General features: G+C 45.6%; 1 protein-coding gene across 2 annotated transcripts in view; it reads right to left on the minus strand.

Moving 5' to 3' along the window:
• LOC122411684 (uncharacterized) overlaps positions 1 to 14,748 on the minus strand; it is a 94,894-nt gene extending 80,146 nt beyond the window's left edge. Inside the window, exons 1-3 of one of the 2 annotated variants that reach the window (XR_006261193.1) lie at positions 14,643 to 14,748; positions 14,457 to 14,573; positions 13,963 to 14,327 (exon numbers count right to left, since the gene is read on the minus strand). Coding sequence is in view for 1 of the 2 variants with exons in the window: in XM_043420678.1 (XP_043276613.1) it covers positions 14,457 to 14,573; positions 14,643 to 14,711 (186 nt within the window). In the remaining variant the exon portion in view is untranslated. Of the gene's footprint in view, positions 1 to 13,962; positions 14,328 to 14,456; positions 14,574 to 14,642 lie in introns of those variants that run through there. The other variant, XM_043420678.1, reaches the window with a different exon arrangement.
• Between the last annotated feature and the right edge of the window lie 7,546 nt (positions 14,749 to 22,294).

The raw sequence follows: 22,294 nt of genomic DNA on the forward strand, positions 1-22,294 counted from the left end.
TACTCGGCAGGAAACTGCACTTTCGCCTGAAAGGAGATCCGGCTAAAAATATCGTTCGAATGCCCCGGTGTCGGTACGAGGGTGTAAATTGTGTGTGGAACTACACTACTTCGGCATCATTTATAACACGTGACAATACAAGCTCGAGAGAGCAGAAACGAACGCTTTAAAAAAGCACACATGCATATTTTATATCCGTGTGCAGCAGTAATGTTTATGGGCGCGATGCGTGGAGCTTCCACTCTCCCTTCAACGTTTTTACGATATACAATTCAAAGTATTTTGCGTCCGAAGATGAGCTCGTTTCTCAACGTTATCGTAGGCTTAATCTAGAAAAGAAAAATCCGGAATCGTCTATCGGGGTGAAAAAAAGGCTTTTATTGCCTACGACCGCAGCCCTCATTTCTACTCTCCCTAAAAGAGATCACAATTTCTGGTATTCTTAGCTCAAAACTCGAAACTCGTGGAAGATCATTTGAAACGTCAGCGCATCATCGATATGCAGGAACATAAACTTTTGAAAGAGGCTGGAGGAGGGTTCGTCCGCCATCCGAATCTCCGCATCGGTTTGTTTATAGCGCGGTGACGTTAGGATAGAGAACGCGAAGGAAGAGAGGGTTCCCTCTGTGGATTGGCTTTCATTAATCCACCCAACCCTATCTACTCGTACCCTCTTGGCGCCTTGACTCGGAAATATCCCAACACCCCTTATATATAAATAAATATACACACGTAAGTGTCTGTATATATGTATAATAAATCGTGATGTATACGCAATGCCGCGAAGCCGAGTATCCACTGTGCGCCCCGCAGATTCTCTTGGCAAAAGGGCCGAGTGCTAGAGTTACGTGTAGAGAAAACACACAGTAGTAGTTTAGCACGATGTGCTGCTGCTATACACATACAAGGTGAGTGGCAAACCTGCAGCTGAATATTTCAGAACCTACCGAGGCATTAAAGCCACCCTTCTTACGCTATGCCTATTAACCACCCCTTCTTAACCTCCCTATGCCGTTACATTAGCCGCGGTGCAGAACTCGCTAACCTGCATGCCGCGATCACAGCACCTCATTATATAAGATCTATGTATTTATGGGCGGTAAGCAATCGTTCGGGAGTCACCGAAAGAAAAACAATAGATAGAAAAAAAGTTGGGTGGATATCAACGAAAAGTGTTCCCAGAACTCTCAATTCGTTGTTCAATTCAGGCCATTTATTCGCGAGTGCCATCTCCGAAGATTTCAGTGTTGGTATCTCAGGTAGATGAAGACCGGCGCCAGGTTTCGGTTAATTTCGCAACGTCCAAAAAAACTCTCGCTGTGCTCATCGCGGACGTAAGTTTCCTCAAAGTCCGAAAACCGAGTGATGAGTTGTGTCAATGAACGATCAGCTTTCATGAGAATATGAAAATTCAGCGTGGATTCGTGAAGAAAAATAAGAACATCGTTTATGGCCCACGAGCGAAGTTGAGAAGGGAAGAAGCGCGCCAATATATCGAAGGGTAGAAAGCGAGCGGAAGAGGGCATCAGGTAAAACGCGTCTCCCTTCCGTACATGTCTGACGTTGACTTCACCCACATATTAATATACGTGAGCACACGCAAACAGACGCATCTTAATGCGTATGTATATATGAATATGAAAGAGAAGGTCGTTTGGTAAGACTCACCCTTTCCCCTAGCACACCACCCCCTCTCTTTCGGCTGATGTCGATCGTAGTTATATAAATTAACGATCCGACGGATGGCAAGGATAGAAGACAAGAAGGGGATGAACGAGAGCGGCAAAAGGTACGTATTGAGCTGGATGGCTGTACGAGAGAAGCGAAGAGAAAGAGACGGAGAGTAGTGGAAGGGCCCTGAGAAATATCATCGAATAATGAATATTCATGCTGATGAGTCGCGGGACCAGCAGAGATGGAAGCAGCCAGGATGAGTATACAGCAGTAACGCTCTCGCTTATTTATCTATGTGTGTGTGTGTGTGCGTATATACATATATAAATATGATAGGATCGGCAAGAGGAAAGCAAGAGGCAAGCTCTGTAAGCACACGAAGTAGCAAAGGGAATGGAAGGGAGTGGGTGGAGGTCGCAGGCCCGTCGGGCTGTAAAGTTGCCCCATGGAGAACCCCATCGGCCGCCATATTTTGTACGATGTATTTCGACCCCTTGCTCACTCTCTCTTGCCTCGTCTCCCTCAACCCCCTTCTCACCGCCCACTTTCACCCCAGCTCATCCACTGCCATTTCATTCTCGACTCACGAACATACCCTACACTTGTACATACACTTTTACGTACACATTAATGTACGAATACACATAGAAATATATGAAAATCCACCCAACAGTACTTGAATCTCGTGGCGAAGAGACTTTCGAGAGATACACGGATTCTTCATCGATCGCAACGAGACCCAGTGTGCGCTCCAAACAGGGAAAGCTAACAAACGAATAACTCGAATGCTTCCTTATTCGATCGAGCCTCTGTTTTCGCTCCTGCTTCTAAGAAGCTGATCTCGATTTCTCCGCAACTTCGAATCTGGACCTTAGATCGATTGAAAATGAAACGGAACTCAAAATATGCAGCGCGTCCTGTGAAGGAGCTGCACCGACTTGCGAGGTTCGGAGCTTTTTTAAATCCAATTTGAAATTTGAGTGTATTGAAATTTTTCCTATCCCCCGAAATAACTCGGTCGCACTGCCTTTGTTTTTTTCCTTTCACATCAAAGAGGATTGAACCGTCGCTGCATATACCTGTACCATTTTCTTCGTATACTTGTGCTTTTGTGTCTTTACGCTGTACGTATAGAGCGCTCGCGCGATAAAACTCGTATACAAAACTCAAGATTTTATAGGCTAATATCGCGTTGCGGCGTGCTCAACGCTATTGGGCTTTTCGTATACGGACAAGAGGGAGATGCAATTTTTTTCTCTTTCCCTAGCTTGACTCTGCTGGTGGTGGTGTTGCTGCTCTTCTTTTTTCCTTTCCTCGTCGTGGACCGTGATTTTATATAGAAGAATGTTTTATGTATGTATGCGAAGTTTTCCCTGGCGAGAGCAACGTTCTCACAGTCTCAATTCCCAGCACATAAAAGGGTTTTAGATTTTATTTCCTTGCAAAGCGCGCCGCCAAGGCTTCGATGTCTTTTACCATATGTATATATACACACATCCATACGCATCGAGTGCTCGCCGGTAAAACGCTTCGGAATTGTCCCAGACTTCCGGCTCCTCCTTTTTATTCCTCAAATTTCGTTGTTTCTCAAAATCTAAATTTTAAACTTGCCGACGCTCGTTTTCCTTCCCTCCTGCTTCCCTCAGCGAGCAACTACTTTTCAAATCTATAAAATACAATAGCTAATTCAGCTTTATTTCTTTCTTAACTTTTCTCTCAAAGTTATGAGAAACCCTCCAACTTCGAGCATCAGCTTTCTCATTGGCATCGTCCCTCTTATCCGAAACCAAAATTTCTCGCAACTCCGTGAAACAAAAAAATGTTAAAAAATCATCGAATGAAGCAACTTGCAACTTTATATAGCAAAGCTGCTGCAAAATTTGTGCAAAATATGAAAACTAGGAAGAGAGTGTCAGGAATGTTAAGCTTGGGGATGTACTTGGAGGCGTTTCCGACGAAGATAAGAGAAATAGGAAAAGAGAAAGCGATAAAGAGAAAGAGAGATGGCTTCGCAGGAGTCAGAGGTGATGCGAGAGGGTGGAAATGAAAGACGAGAGGGTTGCTGTAATGTATTCCGAGGCGAGCCATTGCCGATACTAATAAACATATTAATCGTTTGATTATTCCAAGAAGGCATTATAGATACGGCTGTTTTATGCCTTACACCTCAGCTCCTCTTCATCCGTTTCTATAGCTTTTCCCCCCGCCTCTACTAATATACATCAGGATATACATCCGGTAGAATATCTCCCGAAGTCAGGATCATGCTTGTCCCTCCCTTGCAACAGATAATTTAAGCACTTCGTTGGCAAACTGCTTATTCCGCAGACTTAATTACAGTGAGCGAAAATCATACATTTACTGCTTTTCTCAGTGTTCGCCCAAAAAATTCACAATAAGAAATTCGGTTTACCGTCCACGAGTAGTCAAAAGTAAAACAATCGGAGTGATTTATTTTCCTGGCAAAAAGCGAATCGATTGCTGGTTCTCAACTCCGAAATCATCGCTCCGAAAAATCGTGGCACAGAGTGGGGTCAGCCAAGAATAAATGATAAGAGAACAAATAAGTGAGTACACTCGGGGAATGAGAAAAAGGATAATTTACAATCGCAGGTAAATTTTTCACGACGAAATTTCTCCTTCGGCAAAAAAAGAAAGTTTATACGCAAGAGAGAACGAGGTGTTTTAATTATCATTAACAAGCCCGGGGACGGTATATAACTCAGAATTACTCGTTTATACGTGATAATACGTAGGTGGAAACGCTCCAACGTGCTACGTTCGTAAATTCGTGCGTATGTGTATAATGTACCCACGTGATCGGTATGTATACGTATACGTAAACACGCTTGAGAGTGATATTCGCATACGTGGATTTCTCGACTGCTGTGCACGAATAAATGCCACGTGTATAAGTTTTCATACGTACACGGAGTATTCGACGCCAAAATGCTCCGAAAATCTTGATTTTTCTTCGAGATCTTCATCCAAATACCAAACCCCTCTATAAACTTACATTTTTCTAGTGCAGGCTTGTTCGCGAAGAATTACAAGATCGAGATCGAATGAGCCAAGTTCCTACTGTTGAGAATAACTTGCATGGAACCGCAAACCCCAATTCGGAGGGACTCGAAATTATTTATCTGCAATTCACATGCCATTTTCCATCAATTTAATTTTCCTTGGGAATAAAAAATGGCAATTTTTGGTTTTATGAGCTCCGAGATTTTGCAGTGCGACACTTGACAATTTTTCTTTTCCTCGGCTCGCTCCCTCGCCCGATGAGTTCTGCTTGCCAGCAGAGCATTCCACCGAAATTTCATCAATTTCCGTACGTCGGATCTGCAGTGAATTTCAATGCTCGATTTTCTCCACACTCAAAGTAGCAGAAAATGAAATTCTCTTGGACCGGGGTTGTCGAGCGAACGTGGAAATTCCTGTAGATGAATTTGCACTCGAGAATACGGAGGGAGGGATGGACCGAGAGGGAAAACGGACAGAGCGTGTAGGAGAGATCTGTCCGAGCTGACTTTGTAGCAAATGAGACGCGGACGACGCGAGTATCGGAGCTATGACGGTCAAGAGAGGATACTCCGCGTGTATATACAAATACACAAAACGACAGAGATGCATATGAATACATAGGAAGGCGGTACCCATTTGGCATAAGGGGGTGAATCCAGCTCGTCGCATTCGCGACAACGTTGAATTCCCACCTTACCAATCCTATTATTAACAATTAGCTCTAAACTACTCTTTGCATATGAAATCATGCCCACTTCGCGCGACTCTCTCGCTCTCGTAACGCTGAAATGGAAATATACATACTGCATGGAGCATCCACCGGAAAGCTGAATGCACAGACATTGGTTGTACGAGCGGTTCATGAAAATATTGCCTTGGACTCGGGATGGCTCCCGGTGTGCCCATCGACCGGGACGCGCAGCTTGTTCGGAGAATCCTCTCTCACCAGGATCTAATTCCGATGGGCTCATTTCAGTTGTTCAAGAAAAACATCAATTTTTACCGTCCACTAGGTCGGTGGAAGTTTTTCCAAAAAATGATGTTTATCCTGCTGAATTAAACATGAAACGGAGCCAGTTTGATTGACAACGCTCTCGTCAGAGTCTCGAGTGAATGTTTGACGAAGACTGTGAGAGGTCAAATTCCTAAAGAGAATGTCTAGGCAAAGGTTGAAGGAAGCTGGTGAGGCTGAAGAAAATGAAGGGTGTATAATGCAATGCCGGTAGAATATGTTACAAATTAAGCGGGAGAAGCCCGAGAGTGCTCTCCGGCGTCGTTGTCGCTTTCTCCTGCTCCCTCTCCCCGCAGCCATCCTCGCTTTTATTAGAATTATCTTTGTCACTTTTGCCAAGTTTATATTTGCTTCATTGCAGGGTGGAAGAACGAGACGAGTGCGAAGAGCGAGTGTCTTAGAGCCGTTGAGTGAGCAGCAGAAACAAGCACGATCCCATTCCTTAACGGAAGTGATGCTGAATCCTTACGGCAATGAATACACCCTCTGGACTCCCTTCGAGGGCCGTTAGATGGGGTTGCTTTAACGTCTTCGCGAGATCGTGTATACCAACTGTATGGTAATTACTTTCATGTTTGTATGTTCGTCATTCGACGCTATCAAAATCATCCTCTCGCGTGAATATAAACGAAAATCTTTGGCTACATCATCACTTCGATATCCCATGCACACTCGTTTCGTTCGGAGAAGATTTCTACGGAAATCAATCGTCAAGAACTTCAGAAGTCTGATTTAAAAAAAAAAAAAAAGAAAAAACCAAAATAATAAACTCGCAAGACAAGATAAAGTGAGGAAAGTATTTTTTAATGGATGGAATGAAGCTTCCGGATGGTGGAAAAACTTGAAGGCTGAGCGAAAACATGGCTCGTAGCCTAAGAAAGCCAATGCTTGGAAATTTGTCGCTTGGCCCAAATTCGCACTGTTCCCAGCCAATAGCAGTGGAGTGTTAGTACAAATATTATATTACGAGAGAAAGTCGGAGAAGGAAGGAGGGAGGGAGAGAAACAGAACATTCGCGCGAAACATCCGCCACTCGCGCTTATTATCTTTACGACTGTGGAAGATGGAATTAAACCGGAGGTATACCCGAAATGTAATAATATTCATTACTATGCTAATGTCACGCGCGGCATCAGCTACGACGCTGTGGCTCAACGCTTTTCGCAAGCTACATCCTTTTTCTTCCTTTACCTTTTGACTTGCACACGCGCTCCTCCTCTCTTTCCACAATTTCACAGTTATGGCGAAAAGTTAGCTCGTATTTTTGTTATCTGGGCCAACCCCAGAGACTGTACTTACATCGAGGGGCTCCAACGTCGATTCCTCTCTTTCTTTCTCGCGTCTTTGTACATTATTATTTTCCTTATTATTGCTTCTATCCTTATAATCACAATGGCCATCCTTATGATCGTCGAAATCAACGTTCTTTTGATAATCATTCCTCGAGAAATGTTCCCAGCAAAACGCTGATTATTCAAAATTCGTGGAATTTTCAACTCGCAAAAGAATTTCGAATGTTTATTTCGTCTTCACTCGAGCCCTCCTTTCGATAGATCGAGATCCTCATCTCTAATATCTGTGAAGCATCATACGTGCGTGCAGTCATAACAAGAAGGGCAGTAATTCAACTCTGCTTGGAGTCGCTTCGTCTTGGAGCTTCCTGCGAGCATTCTTGTTCCCACGTACTGATAGGTAGAGCTATATGAGTTATCCGCAGTGAACAAGCCCCTCGAAAACCAAGGGAACATCATCCCCCATGTGTGTACATGTCGTCTTTAGCACTCTTCACCGTCGTGCTTCTCTCGTCGCTGTCTTATCGCGAAACTCACCCTTTCGCAGTGTTTTCTCTCTCTCTCTCTCTCTCTCGCCTCAAAATCTCCGACCCCATCGTTCACCGCTGGTTTATTTAGACGCCGCTGCGTTGATCCCTTGATTAAATACTTTTACTCCATTTCTACGCTATTCTGTAGTCACACTTCCCTACAACTTTTGCAAACCTTCTCGCTCGCTCCGCTCCGACTCTCATCTCCTTCAGCAAGTTTCTTGTACACAGTCGAGTTCGACATCACATACTTTTTATGTCTCATTCAACTTCTTACGATCTTACATATAAATTTGAGTAACGATGTATACCCTCGTGGAATTTCTAGTCGAGTTCTCGTGGATTCTCATCACTTTTTCACATTTCTAAAGCTCATTTTTGTTTGCTTCACGAATAAATTGCTTCGTGGTACTCGAATGGGGATATCCCAGCTCCGAATCACGTGGATGATCAACTTTCATTCGGAGATTTTACAAACTCAGACTCCGCGTTTAGTACTCAAGTTGAATTCGCTTGCAAGGATCGTTTCTCTGTATCTTACTAACGAGCTTCGCGCAAGATTCAATCAAGACGCGCCCATCCTTCGAAAATCTATGCGCCAAGGAGATCAGACTTCACGGTGAAGTGCCGTTCGAAGCAGGGTGCGGATGGGTTAGTTTTGTTCTGTCGCAGCTTAACACGCGTCAAACAATCCGTGTTTAATTAATTCAACGCACAGCCGCAATATCATGAGAAGAGCACATCCCTTTTCCACCGGCGGTGTTGGCGCGAAAGACTCGCTCGGGATTTCACAAACTGCGGGACATGAAAGGAGGAGCGTAGTATATTTTCGTGTCCATGATGAAATATCCTCAACTTCATTTCTTCACGCGTATATATACGTGTACGTGCGAATCCAGTGGGTCTAACTTTTCGGCATAAAACTCAAATTTGTCTCTCACCAGTTGCCTGCAGAAGCTAGAAAACTGTTGAACCTCAAGAAATACCTGAATAAACGAGAACACCAAAAACAAACAATTCTCCAGAAAAATCCATGCTGTGGCATCGGTAGGGACTGCGATCGCAAAAATTTCACCATCGGGAGCAAAGAAATTGGTTGAGGTTCAAAAGATGCAAAAAAATTCAGTTTTGAGCACGATCAAAGATGAATTTCGACTCAGCGACGAGTCTCTTGCGCCAATTTCAGTGCCAAAAATTCATACAAAATCGGTGATCAACGAACGAAGCCGGCTTGCTCAAAAGTTTATTTACTTCTCTCCCTTTCTTTCTTTTTCCTAGTGTCATAAGAACTGAGAGAAGAAAAATAGGGATGAAAATTTGCGAGCAAGTTCGTCTCTCTCCCTCGTTCACCCGACTCTACCTTATTACAATTAGCTTCCTTATATATCTAATTAGCAAGATTCTTGCTGCTCTTGTGAACTCGTGGTTAGAGAGAAGCGGAGCTTGAGGGAGGAGAGGGAGTGTTACACTGTGAAAGACGGCAGTTGACATCGGAGCTTTCTCCGTGCTCTTCTGTCTAATATAACTCTCGTGCTCTCTGCACTGCTCTGCTTTTGTCTCAACACGCGAACATTCACGGGTAAAAGAGAGTCTGAGAGTTTCTCATGACTCCGGATGAAATATACTAACGCTGATACTCTCTCCGAGCTCTCGTTTACATCCGCGAAGTTGCGATGTCGGAATGAAAATTCTGGTCGATTAAAAAAGGCCATTTTTGTTGCTGCGTTCCTGACGGAAGGTTCTGGAAAAAGCGGCAAAGATTTTTTTTTCATTCGAGACAAGAGTATCATCGAAATTCTCATAAGGATCACTTCATTCGATCGCAACTACGCGAGAAGAGAATAAAATTAATCGGAAGTGAATGAAAATGTGTTTTCCGCTTATTTATAAGTCGGATAATCCAGCCGCACTGCCTTAACGTGCAATATCAAAATGCTAAAACCCTTTTATCCAGACGCCACACCGATATCGCCATCAACGATGCGATGCCAGAACCGCAACCCTCAAACAGCATCCTTTCGCGACTACGTCCTGACTTTATCTCAGTACCGTTATTCTCCAAGGATCTCTCGCCCTCTGGAAAAGACCCTCGCCTTCGTAAAAAGGGTTAACTTTCTCGAGCACGATTAATAGCGACCAATGTCCGTTAATAATTAATTCCTTTATTTATCTCATTCTTCCTCGCCCCTGCGCTCCATCCCGAGCTTTTATGCCCTTTACTCTCATAAAACTGTGTACACTTTTACACCATTTTCCAGTATCATTTTGTCCGTGCTTTTATCAATGATAAATTTCCTTGTCGCACGATTGTGGAAAATGGTTGTTGATTTCTTTGATCTTTCCGTTCCAACGAATCGTCCGTCTCTCGGTCTCAGCAAATACCTCGAATTATTATCAGTTATGAAGAACCAACCAAAAGCTCATAGAGCTTCGAATGAATTTCACGTGAATTCTCTTCTTGACTTTTGCCATCGATATTACGGAACTGAACTGTCCAATCGCATCGGATTATTTGATTGGCTCACATCAACGATGTGACGAATCGAATTCTCTGCACTCAAACTTCGTAATATCAATTGGGACTTGGGACCGGTCATGTCAAATCACATGGATGAAGCAAGGACAAAGATGATCTCAATACGAAAATATGTTTTATCGAATAGAAAGCCTGACGCTCGTGTGACGAGTTGGAATTCCTGTGAATCCCGAGAGAAAAAGAAAAGAGAAGGAAGAAGAGAGGCGGAGAGAAAACTCACCCACATAGCTCGAGGCTCTGTGCATTTTTAATTTGACTAAAATAATTATACTTTGAAGAACGAGCGGCGAGGCAAGAGAGGGAACCGTATATAAAGAGAGACAGAGAGAGATGGCAAAATTAGTAGACAGAGATAGAAAGAGAACGCTTTGACACGTAGCAAAGGCGAGACGACGCGGGCATGCTCGAGGAAAAAAAGGAATCGCTCGACCCGTTCGCATATCGCGCCTGTGCCCCCTCCATTCCACACAAAATATAATCTTGTACACTACCTCCAGCGTTCACAGTTTCTTTTTACCCTTTTTATGCCTTGACCTCTCCAGTTTTAGTTAGCTTCCAAAGAAATGTAACGAATCATTGCTATTTTTTCTCTTATTACATTCTCTCAACGACGAATGGAGATCATTAGTCAGGTAAACTGATCCTAATAATAATAAATAATTACCAGGGTAAACTGCAATGACGATAAAACCAGGACGAGCATCTCAAAAACTCTCTCAATTCGACTAGTCACGCAGCAAAGAGTCATCGAATGGAGTTTGTGCATACAATTTTTCTGAAGAAACTCGTTAACCACTTCATTTCACCTGCAGACTGATACTTCTGGCAAATCCAGCTCACTTTTACCCGAATATTTCCTTTATGGAAACGATGTCAATGAGTTTTATTCGAAATTTCGAACAGATATAATAAATTGAGTTTATTCAGGAACGTTTTATTTCCAAAGAGAAAAATTTTGTTGGATGGTTACCTCCATCATGGTCATTAATGGGAGAAAAAATGCTGCAACAGTTTGGTTTTAGGTCCTGACGACGTATTCTCCCATTTGTATTCAGACCCCAAACCCCGAGTAAACGAAAGCGAAATTTTACAAAAATAATGATCAAATACGAGTTGTCGGTGCGCATTTTGAAAAATTAGAACTTGAAAAAAATGCGCGGTGTCCGGAACCTCAATCGATCGAGTAAGAGCAGAGTGGAAAGGTGAGTGAAAGAGAATATTTCTCGAGAGATATTTCTCGTCGAGTATTTTCCGGGTGGGACATACAATGTATGTATGTTGCGAAATGCGTTGGTACAGTGGTTGGATAAGGAAAGAATGATAAAACATTAGTTATTGGTGTACATATCTCTGTCTCTTTTCGTTCAATGCTGTTTCGAAGCTCTTCACTGGATGATGGAACATTGGTGAAGGGCTGCCAATGTCTATGCAGCCCGTGGCTTTTTTACACGAATACATTCATACGATTTTCGTGTATTTTTACTTACATGCATAAATACTTTTGTATATACGTATACAGAGGGATGCTTCGGATGCGGGAGTGTGCGTGAGCTTCAACGCGTTCACCCGTTACGTGTGCTCCCGGTACTCCCGAGCTTAATTAAGATATGTATTTATTTTAATTCCTCTCGGACCGTAGAGATGGTCCGAGGCTGGACCGTATACCGGGGCTGCTGGGCCCGGCTGCCTCTGAGGATAACCCGATTTGCTTACAGCCGCCAGCCTGCATACATCTCTCCTCCTCTCTTTTTCTTTCACTTTATCTCCCATAGTCGTATGCGTCGTCGTCGTCGTCGCCGACGACGTCGCAGAGGGAACAGGAGAGAGAAAGAGAGAGAGAGAGAGAGAGAGACCGAAGGCTCATCCCCCTTCTCGTTCCCAGAGCATAGAGATCTGCATAGAGAGATTTTCAATTCAAGTAAGGAACGTCCTCGCCCGTGTGCGTGAATGCTCGAGGTGCACCTCCCATGCATATTATAAAAAGGGGAGAGAAAAACAGTAAAAAAATGCAAGGAGAGATAAAAGGGACGCGGAAATACGAGGCGAGGAAAAGGCGCGCGTACGGGGCCGGGCGGCTTTTCTGTGTCCGAGTGAAGTCCGATTTCTCGTCTCTCGGACAAATTGCTCCAAAATATACCGTTTCCCATATAATTTTAACGCTTTTTTCAAAAGAATCTTCAGTTGTGATCACCGCCCGGTGATCACGGATTACGAAATAATTATCTTTAACACTCATCGCGTGTTGATGTTATTTTGTGAATTTACATGTGAAAAAGTACTCGAAATTGAAGTTTCATTTTTGACATTCGTCAGGATCAAGAGATTCTCGAGAGGCTCTTTGACTGATGGGAGAATTGAAGTGGAACAAGTACGGATGAAGTGTGCATCCCATCACGCAGCTTGTTTCCCTTCGGAATGAGCAAGTCGCGCGATTTTTCTTGAGGTAGAAAATGTTCGCACGTTTATTCTGTCGAGAACTATTTTTGCTGTGAGAAGCCAAGCGAACGCGAAGATTCAAGTGGTTTTTTCACTGGACCATTCGTGTGCAGAGAAATGTTTGGAAGACGGAAATTCTTCTGTTTATATATTAGGCGTTCCGATCTACAGATATACCGGCTCCTCAGGGCACAGTCCGATTTCTATGTCTATATACGAAGCGAACTGAGTATACTTACGAATACATTTATATGTACAAGCTTTTTTCAATGGTCCTTGAATATATTTGACAAGAGAAAGTAGGATGAGCTCAAGCTTTTCCGTGGCCTCTGTACCTGATAATGCGCACGGAGGCCACGAGAGAAAAGGGAGAGAAAGCGAAACGCACTGCTGGCGTGTCAGAAAATGCTTCTTCTTCTTTTTCTTCTTCTTCCTCCTCTTTTACTTCTTCTTGCTCCTACATCGGTGCTCATTTTGTACTTATCATAGTCGCGAGAATGATGTTTGGGAAAAAGCACTTGTTCACATAGTACACGCGCTTGAATGAAAGAGCTGGGAAAGGTGATGGTATCTTCGAGGAATGAGAAAGGCTGGTGCTGTAATACAGCGAGTAGGAGATATTCACTTGTGCTTTTGTTTCGAATCTCTTCATCCCAGCCACTCGTCGCACGTCCGACCGCCTTTTTCATCCTCTCTTTCTCCCCCTGCCCCCCTCCCTTCCTTGAACACTTTTCCGGTTTATATGCCACCAACAGAATCGCGCAGCGCCAGCCCTCAAGCTCTGAATCGTACTTTGTGCAGTATGGCAAAGTTCATACGAGGTAAACCATAGCCTCGAGTTCCACGAAGGGGTTACATACCGAAGCTCACAGCGAATACCACCGTTTTCAGATACAAAACGGAAGAGATGGTGAAGGAGAGAGAGAGAGAGGGACGAAGGAAAAGAGTGAGTGCACGGAGCAACTAGCGTATAAAATAAATCATGAAAAGACGCGAGAAAGCCACGAGTTCTTCACTCTTCGCGAAAGAATTTAATTATACTCGAGAGACACGCGGAAAAGGCGCGGATTTACCTATGAAAGGGTGAAAGGAAAAAGAAGAAGAAAAATACGGCAAAAGATATAGAAAGAGTAGAAAAACGGAAAAGTAAAAATGAGTGTGCTGTAGACGTGTATGGATGAGGGAACGATGCACGAGCCTCCAAAGTGAAGGAATTCATTGGGGAGGGATGAGCCTCGTCTCGATTGGAGTGCGGCGCGGTAAGGGAACCGGAATTAATGCCAAAAAGCTCGTATATCTCTTCTTTTTTTCTCCCCATGTGCTTGTACAGCGTAAGTCGCTTCCTTTTTCGCTGCTGTCTTGATTCACCTGCCCTCGAAAGAAGAGATCCTATTCAAAGTAGACTCTTCACCGCTCTCATGAGCATTTAAGGGATTATCGGATCAATACTAATTTTATTATGCTTATACAGTAATTTTTATTCCCCACAAATATTACAACTGATACTAAAACTAAGAAAATATTTCAATGAATCTGAAACTTAAATTCAACTTATACATTTGCTACGTTTTCGAATGACAACTTTCGATCCTCAGCACCTGATTTTCTACTTGCAGTTTCCGGTGCTTCGTTCAACAAAATGGTCCATGTAAAAGTAAAAAATCTTGGACAAGCTAGATGATTAAGTTTCTGACTTTGTTCTATTAACTGAACTATAAGACGAGGCGATGTGTCCTCAGGCATCTCAAGCGCTGCGGTGACGACGTAGCCAAACCTCTCGCCTTACGAGATAGCATCGAGTGTTGCTTTCATAAATGAAAATGCTGGGTTTCACAAATATATAAAATGCCATGAGAATTCAAGTAAAAAGTTGACGCGGAGAGATCAGGGATGATTCGGATTTTGATAAACTTGATCGAAGATTTTATCTTGTTGAGTTAAACAGGACTCACCCCTTTAATCCTCACGATGTTCTTTTTGGCCCTCCTCGTGACGACTCTCCACGCTCGTCCTTCGTTCACTCTTTCTCTTTCCGTTCTGCCCGCAGAAGCCTTGCTCTTCGTGCTGGCCTATAAATTAATAAAGTATTCTAAACTTTATTACAAGTTTAATGATAATAATTATTAAATATTATGCACCTGGCTCATAGTGTCAACACGCTGAACCGTTTCAGTCCACGACGCGCAGGCTCTCCGGTCGACGTGCATGCCCGTTGCACAGTACAGAGAATGGAGCTTCGTTGTGACTTTTCTAGCACGGCGTGCACGCAGAGCAGAGGAAGCGGCGAAGAAAAGGAGGCAAAGCACAAGGACGACTCGGCCAACTCTCCTATTCACCGAGCTAACTTCTCTCTCTCTCCTTTTCTGTCTTGCTAACGCCGCGGGGAGGACGGCGGAGCGGTCATGTCTCCGAAGAAATTAAAATATGGTCGGTCGTACGTTCTCATTGCGGCATAACCGTGACGCGACTGACGAAACGGCTTTATCTCGCAGGATCCCGAGAACTCAACAGATTCTTTCTTCCTCAGTCTTTTTCGTTCGCGTTCTTATCGCGCCCTATCGTTCCACCCCTTCTCATTTCTTCCCCACGCTTAATCTACCTCCCGCTATCTTTTCCCCCTTTTTCTTTAATTAAAACCTATCGCCGCTGCAAAACTCGTACTCTTGGACCACTTTTTTCGCTTCTGAATCCTCGATCCCTCTGTACTTTTGGCAATACATTGCAATTTATCATTAATTAAAACGTGCTCTGGAGCCCCATTCATTTCGCCACGAATCAGATTGAATATTCGTGCGCACCGGATTTTGTTGGGCCCTGATTTCATACCGTCCTTCAGCAATCCGAACAGGCTCTTTGCAAAGCTTTTTTTAAGCTCAGGTGACTGGAGGTAGCCCTGTGCAGACGAAAGCGCGAATCTCGCAACAGCGTCGAGCATTTGACTGACGTCCAGTTTCTCCAGTTGGTATCGTCGTGCTCGAGGACGACGAAAAACACAAAAGAGGATGCCTGCAAGCTTGGGGTGGACTTCTCGATTGTGGCGTGTGGGTGACGTCGTCGTCGGCATCGTGATCGTAAAGGACGAGAGACGGAGGGCAAGACAACTGTAAAGCCAGCCGGTGGTTCGCTCTCCTCGGTTAATACGCGGCGGGTTGATAATTAAAAAATTAACTTTGTACTTAGATGGTGTTGCTCGCGGTACGAAGCTACTTTGGTGGTCTCTACACTCACGCGTGCTGCCTTTGAGGCAATGACGGAGGAAGAGGGAGAGGTGCAGTTAACGGAAAGTTGAAGTGAAAATTCGTGTTTTTGAGGTCGGCCAAAGCTGCGTTGTACAATGGCAGAGTCACATGAACGAGTGAGGGGAAAGTGTTGGAAGTAGCAGTGACTGAGCCAGCACCCAAACGGCAAAGCACAAAGCTGATGAGTCGGGAAAAGGTCTAAAGTACTGTCTCCCTCTTTCGCATCTTTCTCGCCCGCTCACTCGCGGAGCTTTTTCAAATGTACATGCATGCATGTAAGTACATTTGCGCGCATACCCATTCGAAACGGGATGACGAGACTAGGCGGCACTCCGGGCTACCGGTAACTCGCTTCTAACCAAGGACGAGTAGACTTCATACATCTCGTATACTCCTCACGCCTCTCCGCATGTATCCTCGTATGAAGGTAATGCCCGCCGTTCACCCTCGGGAGCTCAGCAAAGTCGAGCCAATGGGATTTTCAACGCAGCTCATTCGCTTTGCGTTTACCTACGGCATACGCGTATCGTGCCATTAAGAATTATACTTATAAGGATTGCTGACGCGCCATGTATGAAACCGTATGAAAATGCGTTTATCGCATCAAGATAAAGCGACTGCTTTGCTAGCGATATAATAATCGTCTCGATGTTGGCCGGCATCAACGATTTGTTGCTCACACGTCGAGGTGCTGGTGAAGCCCGAAATTAGTGTCAACTGAGTAGCAACGTGAGAATAGAAGTCGCAGTGACGTGGACAGCGATGATCGACTGTTCGCAACATCGACTGTGATCCGTCAAATATTTTCTGACAATTGCATCGATCACGAGAGACAAAAGTTGCAAAAGCAAGTCGACTTGCTCTCGACGAGCCGGGAGACCGACGAATGGAGAAAGCGTCATCGGATCCAAGGAGCATGAAAAATGATGACGCGGCACCAAGGAGAAAACTAGAAATAACGCGTCTCTCGTATAATCGCTACGAATGAGATTACGAGATTACGCGTGCACGGTTTCAACGTAACGTATAAAATGCATTCGCGAGAGGTGCAACGAGCAGAAACCTCCGTAAGAAGAAGTTCCTGCGGGTCGTTGATTATATCCTTTCACTTCCGCGCCCTCGTGTGTAATGCGTCCTGCATAGTTGTACGAAGACGAGAGAGGAGAGCTTTTAATAGTACTTTGGGTTTTCTCGCTGTGCGATACAAGCGCGAAATAAGATATGACACAGTTGCATCTCCAACGAGAGGGGTAGGACGAATGCGAAATAGTGTTGAGTCGAAATATGGCCCCAACGACAGGGTATTACATGGGAGGAGAACGGGAGGGAAATGAGGTAGAGCGAAAGAGGGAAAAAAGTGAGTGTGTACCGAAGAGCAGCAGTAGAACTCCTTAACTTTTGGATCCCGAAGAGGAAGGTGTCGCTGCGAAGCATACCGAGAGAGAGAGAGACGGAGAGGCGTAAAGAGAAAAAGAAAAAAGCTGAGACAGAGTACTGGTGCGAGCAACTTGTGATATTTGTTTAAATTAGAGGCTGTAGAAGGTCGTAGCGGATCTTGGGCGCGAGGTCTTTTCTCCCGCACGTTTTCGTGCACATCGTCGTCATCGTCGTCCTCGCAGTCGTCGTCGTAGTTCTCCATACTTCTGGAGGTTGCTTTCGCGCCACGAGGTCGGAGCCGCTCTTTCATAATGTTGTTTCATGTTCACAGCAGCGTGGCTCCGGACACGCGTTCGTACAGCAGCAAAAGGAACACCGAGGCATCTCCCTCGACGCATCCGCGCGGCGGCCCGCATTTATACATTTATACACTCGACTGTCTCTATGATACCTGCGTTATAATGTCACCTTGCACAAATATATACGCGCAGTCACCGGGCGTACACGCTCGGATAATGTATATTATAAACTCACACGTTGTAAGCACATTGGGACACACGAGTGTATGATGTACGCGGAAGAAAAGAGAGCAGCGCGCGGAGTGGTCCACGGATACGAGCATTAGTACCAAGTATAAACGTTTGGAATGTGTGCATATACGGGGCATTATATAAACTGTATAGTGGCACGATGACGAGGATGAGTTAGGGGTGGTTGTAGGGGGAGCACCAAAGTCACTGGCAGAAGAGCAACGGCGAGCTTGTGCGCCGCGAGAGAGAAAGAGAGCGAGAGCCTCTTTCCTATCCACATCCTCCAGCGACCCATCTCCGAGAGCATCCCTCTTTCTTTCTTCCTTTATCGCGGTCTCTCTCCCTCGCGCCCTTTCCCGTGTCCCTCAGCCCCTAGCCCCGACAACCCTCTTACGTGACACTGACGTGGCTTCTACACTCCGCTTCTGTTTTTGCAACGTGTTAAGCTCGAGCGAAAAGGAATATAATGCTGAATGTAAAAGCATTTAGCATTTAGACACTCCGGTGCCTGGAAAGGATTACAGAAGCGTACGCGGGCACAGCGATTATATGTACACGTTTCAACTCGCAGTGTCGTTGCATACGAACAGGAGGGAGTTACTTCTGTTTTCTGGTTCCTGACTCGCGACCCCCCGAGCATCACCAGCCCGTGTTATACCCGTGGAAATGACAAATTCTACGCGTTTTTCAAAACTCTCAGGGCGAACTCTCACATCCTGACAGTCTTTTGCGGACAAACCAGTTATCGCTTACCGGCTGTTTGTCACATTGAAACCTTCCTCTGATGTGCCCACGTTACATTTAACTCCAATGCCTTCCTCGTACACGTGTTACCGTACGCGCTGCCAGAAACCTACATTAATATATTCATTATTCGAGTACGCGTTTATTCAAACGGGGACAATATAAAAACGAGGTACAAACGATCCGAGTACGTTGCCAAGCGCAAATACGCTCATCTTACTCTCTTCTTCCATTTGTCCTGAAAAACCCTCCCACGGATGCTGATTATTTCAACTGATTATGAAAAAGATCTCTCGACGAAAACCACACTCGAGGCAACAAACCAAAGTCATACGTTCCAGACCCCTGAAGAAGCCTGACTGAGATGAGCAAGATCTCGTCGAGGGTGGGTTTTTGTTGATGGACGAGCCTCGCTCATCTGCTAAAAACCAGTGCAAGTGGTTAATCCCGAATCATCGAATGCTCTCGGTAATCAACTGCGTTCTCGTCGAATCGGTTGATTTTCCAATCTTTTACCAAATATTCATCGCCCAGTTAATCTGACTCACTCAGTCGAGTTGTGACTAAATTCTTCAAAAGAAATAAAACTTTTCTCCTCCACGAGTTCTACACAGCTCGATGCTCAAAGACGGACACTTACCACGCTAGTTTTCACGAAGCCAAACCCTCGTCATCTTATTTTCATAGCGAGGAGCCCAAAGTCATAGATTTCAGTTACACGCAAGATCCTAATCTCTGAACTTACAAGAAATCGTACTCCCTTGACTATCGATATCCGTCGTCAGGAGATAAATAAGGGGTAAGCTCGAGTGTGCTCGTGCAAGAGTCAGTGATGGCTTAGAGAGTCTCATCTCTGGGCAAAGTTTCCACAAGGACGATAGCCTGTCGTAGAACCAGAGAGAGTCAGACCGGGGTGGGGGGAGTGTTTTCTGACGTTAGTTTGCGTATAATAAGGTGTCGTCTTATCTAATAGGGTCGGAGAAGCAGGAGCGAAGCGAACGCCACCCGCGAGAGCTCCTGGAAGAGTGTATCGCCATGTATAATGGTAATTACGCGTTATTAACAAGCCTCGGAGGAGACGGGGAATACGGGGGCTGATGGTTGCCTCTTGTCTAATTAACTGAGTTTACCGCGACACCTGCCCCCGTATCGTGGCATCTTCAAACCTCCCTCACCCTCTCTATGCCTCTCTCTTTTCTTGATCCTTCGCTCCGCGCGACTACCATCACTAGACACATTGCCAAGTCGCACCATCCAAACCGGTAACTCAAGATTTACGCCGCGAAGAAACGGCCGCTCTTCGCAGCCCCTTCCCCTGTCCCAGTCGCGTTACTTCTCTTCTACGGATGCCTCGGGGTTGCTGTGTCTTCACCGGGTGGCGAATATACCTTTCCATCCTCTCTTTCTCTTCGCGTTTATACTCCATCTTTCCTCCTGCTCGTACTTGCCAGCTCCGATCTCCCAGCCGCCTGAGCTCTTCTCGGCTCCAGGCTTACCGCCCGTCACCTCCGTTTTCACCACCAGCTCCCAGGATCCTCGGAACCCGAGGAGGGAATCCGAGACCCGCAGCCAGCACGCGTCCGTCTCCCAGATGCGAGGTGCAGGCGCGTGTGATAGCGACCACCCGTTCTCGGTATCAATTTCTGATAAAAGTACTCGCAGCTCATAACTCCGCGTCAAACGAAGCATCGCGAATTTTTCAGCGCAGCATCCACCGCATCCATCGATCACCAGCCGCGATCGATCTGCAGGTTTTCTAATTACAAACTCCGTAAATGTAAGTATGAAATATGGCCGAAGCGACGAGGGCGAGCAGATTCGTCATGACCCTCAACCAGGCCCGCTCCGTCGTCCCCCGGTCCTATACGACTCCGTCCCGATTCATCCGTCCTCTTCTTTCGTACAATGCATCTTCGACGATAGTCGATAAATCAGAGACGGACACGCCGATGCGATGTGCCGTTTCTCAACGGGAGAATCGAGCCGTTCGCCCACGATCGGGCGTCCTCCTCTTCGCCAAGGGATCCGACGACTGTACGAACCTCGAGAAAGTTAGATGCTCCGCCACCGCGCGCTCGTCCCTCGAGTACGGAGAGCCGCTCTCTCAATCCCCACAGCACAAGCCCCAAGACCATCGGCCCCTCTGGTCACCCATGGCGAAGTTACCCCGACTCATTAAATACCGTGCCCTTATTGAGAGGGGCCGTGTCGAAGAGACTACTAAAAACCCTGTTTATGTATAGCCATGTACACCCGTATATTTCCCAGCAGTCTGTATGCAGATATGTATTTTAAAACATCAATATTACCTATACATCGACGCTTCGTTAGTCACCCTTGACGTTGTTTGTAACGGGCTCCTCGCCTCTGATATATACCCACACCGATGCTTTTTTGCGCGTCGATGTATCGCGAGTCTCCTTCCCAGTTGGGAGTGTGTATCGCGCGGTGGTGTGTGTGTGTGTGTGTGTGTGTGTACGCGCTATATCATGTTACTTTTCATCGAACAATGGCCTCTAGTTGGGAAGCAACCCTAACGCGCTGCACCCACCCTTTTATGAATAACAGAAACATTACGTACGATCAATCGATCTCTTCGAAGCAGTCTTTTTTGCTGCATGCGTACCTCTATAGACGCTAAAATTCAACGACGAACCCCGCGTCGCTTCGTACAGCCATTCGAGTCACGCCGAAGAACGTTGGAGCCTTCGTCGTCGATTAAATTGGAAATAATGACGAGCCTCGACGGCGCTATCGCTTCGCTTCAACTCGAGCCTCGCGGATCGAGCGAGTTATCGACCGGAATTGTCCTCAATCGACCGGCAGAGATGCTGCTCTGTGCAATTAATTGGAACCTCTTTTACATATCTCCGTACCACTGACGTGTCGTGCCTTATCTTGCGGAAGGAAAATTCCCGGGTCCAGAAACGCTCGATCTCGTCGGGGAACTCGGATTAAAACGGCCAAGTTGACAGATTTTTAGGCTCGATTTTGACCACTGAATTGAGCACGTATATAAACAGACTGGAAAATGGCGGGAAACCCGCGTTTCTCATATTTCATATCGCAACGATACAGTTACGACGAAATCTGATCGGGACGGACGGGCACAACCCTCTCGCGAAAATAAGCGTAGTTTCGGCTCCCCTCGCACTCCAGTTCCTCGGAATACTCGACTATTCATACGGCGCATGCATGTTCTCGCGGTTGGAAAGAAACTTTTTCACTCTCGAGCGGTATCGGCGGAGCCGCCGCGCATAAAACTCCGAAGCTCGTGAGATCGAATATTTCGAACAATGAAATGGTAAAAAAGCACGAGAACGCGTTCGTACGCCAAGTGTACGGAGAGCTGGAAGGGCTCGTTCCCGGGCAAATATACGAATTTATTTCCCGTCGTTTTTTCTTCGTACGTTTGTATTTGGTAAATTGATTTTACACCCCATCCAACTCGCACGTTTATATACATACGAGCGCCGCGCGAGCACGTTTTTTCCCTCACATTCGGAGGCATTCCGATGTTCTTTATTAAATTTGCATGCCCATTACGTAGCGCGTTTGGCTCCTTTGTGTGACGCAATAGTTCGCGTATCAGATTTGGCAAAAGCTAGATACTCGTGCCGATGGAAACTTGCACATTGTATTTGCGGTTAATACACCGGGCCGCGCGCATTTATGCAGAATTCGAAGATCGAGTTTCGCAAGGATCCCTCGACTCGCGGGGCCCCGGATGTTGCAGAGGTTCAAGCCGTTCTGAGCTCGGGCTTGTATATATGCGTTCGTGAATCGAGATTGTTCGGTGGTTGGTCCTCGCGAACGCCTAAATGGGCGAAAACCGATCCCTAAGCCCCCTCCAGCTCGCTTTTCCGTGCAATTGCCTCCTAATTATCGCCGTCAACTAAT

The sequence above is a fragment of the Venturia canescens genome, chromosome 5, assembly GCF_019457755.1.
Source record: "Venturia canescens isolate UGA chromosome 5, ASM1945775v1, whole genome shotgun sequence".
In the NCBI taxonomy this organism is placed as follows: Eukaryota; Metazoa; Arthropoda; class Insecta; order Hymenoptera; family Ichneumonidae; genus Venturia; species Venturia canescens.